Consider the following 3,633-nt stretch of genomic DNA (forward strand, 5'->3'; position numbering starts at 1 on the left):
TTCCCCTGAATTGACACAAAACAATGATAGCAATACATTACAGTCATTTCAGCAATGTTGTTGGAGTTTTGAAATGGTTATTTTAGTCTTATTTTGACTGTTGGCATTAGTAAATAGCATGGTTTTTGTTTCGTTTATCCATATAATATTGTCTTATCTTATTTTGCATATAACACTTAGTTCAAGAAGAATACGATGATCACACTGATTGTATGATATAATGGACACATAATCAGTTTTAAACAATTGACTGCAGGAATATCCCATTCATGTGATAATAACAAATGCCTGTGATGTCCAAGCATGGGTCAGGTGATATGTGACATATGGTTATTACAACGCCGTTAAACATATGACATTTAGAAAACATTATTACATAGACCTGTGACAGCATTTAAAAAGAATTTGTCATGTATTGTTTTATTTTCGAAATGTCTCAAATATGCCTCATGCCTCGTGAGTCGATTGACGTCCAATTATTTCCCTTCCGCTGCTTTTTTATCCACCTCAGCAAAGGTCAAATATCCTTCCATGTTCCTCATTCAGCTGCCTCAATCCCTCACTCACTGGAAATGATCGATATTCCCCTTGAATCCGCCAACCGTTCGTTTTGTCTTCAATATCCTTGTAGTTCAGTGCGCCCATGAACATTGCAAAGACGCGCACTCGCCCATTACTTTCATCATCATAGCAAACTATTGCCCCGCTATGACCTTTCTGGAACATCCGTTTTGGGATTATTGCGTTGAGATCATCATCGTATACCATTATGTCCTTAAGAAGTACAAGTTTCGTGTTTGTCTCTCTTTCATCAAAATCTGGAATCACTACTTTCCCAATTCTCGGCTCCTCTTCCGCGCTCCAAAAGTAAACTTCTAACTCGGAAATACTCCTGAGTGATGCGAAATCCATTTGATTAAGTTGAACTAAATCGCTCTCTCGCTGTTGCCCTCTTAAATCACGAAATTGCGTGTCAGTGATATTTGTACTGGAAACGCTAGCAATGGCAATGTCATATATCCCAGGATTGTGTGTTTTCAACACCTTTGCAAAAGGACGACGTGTATCGCTACTGTCAACGAGGTAAATGAATTCAACATTCTCTGGATCAGCAAAGTGTCGTGATAATAGAACATAGAGTCCTGAAGGATGTCTCTCTCCTGACCGACTTGCGTGTTCTCTTATAGACACAATGTCTCCTTCTTTATATTCGCTTTTCGCAAATCCGCCAAGTGTCGCAATGGCCGAATAATTATTTTGTATTTTACTACCAACCCGACATGATGACATTTCCGTTTGCCCATACCTTCCAAAGTTCACATCGACATCATCTATTTTAAATTCCTTTGCTGTTGTTTCAATTCTGTGTGTTAACGACTGTCGTTCATCTGTGGTAGGAATACGTTGTGCAATGTTGACGAATACATCCAAAGTGAAGTTTCGGAATCCGCAACCATATATGCGTCTATCAACACGATACAAAGCATTTCGTAGCTAAAAATGAAATAGTGGTAAATATCAGCAGGATACATCCAAAGTGAAGTTTCGGAATCCGCAACCATATATGCGTCTATCAACACGATACACAGCATTTCGTAGCTAAAAATGAAATTGTGGTAAATATCAGCAGGATACATCCAAAGTGAAGTTTCGGAATCCGCAACCGTATATGCGTCTATCAACACGATACACAGCATTTCGTAGCTGAAAAATGAAATAGTGGTAAATATCAGCAGGATACATCCAAAGTGAAGTTTCGGAATCCGCAACCGTATATGCGTCTATCAACACGATACACAGCATTTCGTAGCTAAAAATGAAATAGTGGTAAATATCAGCAGGAATGTAAATGTGAATATAAATGTACAAGGCTTTAATATTAATGTTAATTCAAGGAAATGCAGTAAATAGTGGCTAATCAAAATGTTTTAAGAGCCAATCTGTTTCTCTTATTTTTATGTGATCTTAAACAGTGTGTCGATAAATGTTGCTAAATGTGTATTATTGAGTCCGTGATCCTTGTGACGTAAAACACGGTAATGGTCAATATTTTTGCCTCTCGGCTTGTCGCTGTTATCGCTATTTTACAATTTATAATAAAGGAATCACCACCTACCTCTGAACTCAAAACTGGCTCCCATCGATACTTCACTTGGAAAGGGTTTTCATTCCTTGGGATATAGCTCATCGAGAACAAAGCAAACGCCTCATGTAGAGTGTCTTTCATCAAAGCACGTTCTCGTTCATTTTCGTTGACTCTCTCTGTGTCGTCAAAACTGCACCTTATTCTCTTTCCTGTATAAATTAGTTTATAGTTAGAGATACGGTACCAAGTTAAGCTAAACATACAAGTCGTTATTTGCTTTTATTTTGATATAATATAATATCAAGTTAAACCTCTTAGATGAGACATTTTAAACTCAATAATTTATTAGTATCTTTACGAGATAATTGTATATTACCCGATCTTGTGATGGACATGTCACTTTCGTTCAAACTAGGCAGAACTTCGGATATTTTTCTTTGATTGTCTACTGCCTTCTTATCATGACTATTTCCTTCATATTCGATAATGTCGGTAGTCGCGTGGCCATTATGTGCTTGGTGATATCTTAAAGAAGATGCATCTTTGTGATTAAACGGCAGTTTCCTTTTTGAGTCGTAATTGCGCTGCAGCTTCAGGACGGCATCTTTCATGTAGTGCAAGACAATCCGCTCTACATTTTTTTTAACTGTCGATGGCAGATTTTCTTGTGTACAAGTTTCAATAAACTCACACTTTCTAGAATCGGTCAGACGTTCACCTTTAAGACCATCGCTGTTTCCAATTATGATCAAGCCATCCAAAAACTGTGCTGCCGTTGAGATTTCGTCGCTTCTTGTAACTGTTATGAAAATACTTTTATTGGCTCTATTGGTTTTCCTTCCCTTTAGTGCGTGTTCATAGTCTTTCTGTGATATATTATCTATGTGTATTTTTTCCGATTGATGTAGGTCTGATAGAAAGGTTGTATGGTCAATTCCGATGAAAAACAGCACGATCTCACCGTCGAAGCGTGTTTCACTTGCATCTAAGCCAGTCAAATATCTACACTTTTTGTCTATCTGAATCGCTCGTTTTACAAACTGGTTTACAGTGAAAAATGTTGTCGCTGGACAAAGTACTCTTTTGATAACAGGAGCGAGATTCATTTCTTTAAATGTTTTTTTCATTGTTTTAAAAATCCCGTTTTTCACAAGAGTCAAATGATAAAAAGTAAGCAACTAATATTTAAGTCATGTTAAGTAAATAAATTGTGTCATCGACGTCTATGTGTACAAATAAATGTCCAATGTCAAAGTTATGAGATTTATCTCAGTATTACCCGTCAAATGAGTATACGCGCAAAAAAAGAATGAGCTTATTCTCACTCTGAGTATATTAAAAGAAATATACGCAATAAAGCGCCCCGTGTGATAAATACAGAGCACATTCGGAACACCTCGGCCATTTGTCATCGAAAACAAACTCGGATATCTATACTTTAGTTTAAATTGATTTACAGTGAAGTGCATAAATGGTTACGATTCAAAGGAGTACAGTCATTAGTTTTAACTGGTTAATTGAAATTATTTCGCGATCTACTTGTACAG

At 36.9% G+C, this 3,633-nt stretch overlaps 1 protein-coding gene across 1 annotated transcript; it reads right to left on the reverse strand.

Moving 5' to 3' along the window:
* Window positions 1-507: 507 nt before the first annotated feature.
* LOC128228284 (uncharacterized) lies at window positions 508-3,349 on the reverse strand. The gene is made up of 4 exons (XM_052939505.1): window positions 2,463-3,349; window positions 2,117-2,295; window positions 1,307-1,494; window positions 508-892 (listed from the first exon to the last, which is right to left on the reverse strand). The coding sequence occupies exons 1-4, from the start codon at window positions 3,211-3,213 to the stop codon at window positions 508-510; spliced, it is 1,503 nt and encodes a 500-aa protein (XP_052795465.1). The 5' UTR covers window positions 3,214-3,349.
* Window positions 3,350-3,633: the final 284 nt, after the last annotated feature.

Source organism: Mya arenaria, chromosome 1 (genome assembly GCF_026914265.1).
Source record: "Mya arenaria isolate MELC-2E11 chromosome 1, ASM2691426v1".
NCBI classification, from domain to species: Eukaryota; Metazoa; Mollusca; class Bivalvia; order Myida; family Myidae; genus Mya; species Mya arenaria.

Bases quoted from the DNA above. Each gene is read 5' to 3' on its own strand.
- LOC128228284 (XM_052939505.1), bottom strand. From the start codon at position 3,213: ATGAAAAAAACATTTAAAGAAATGAATCTCGCTCCTGTTATCAAAAGA. The intron at 2,296-2,462 runs GTAATATACAAT...TAATTTATACAG, and splicing joins CATGTCCATCACAAGATCGG to GAAAGAGAATAAGGTGCAGT. The intron at 893-1,306 runs GTATGGGCAAAC...CGCATCACTCAG, and splicing joins GTCGATGTGAACTTTGGAAG to GAGTATTTCCGAGTTAGAAG.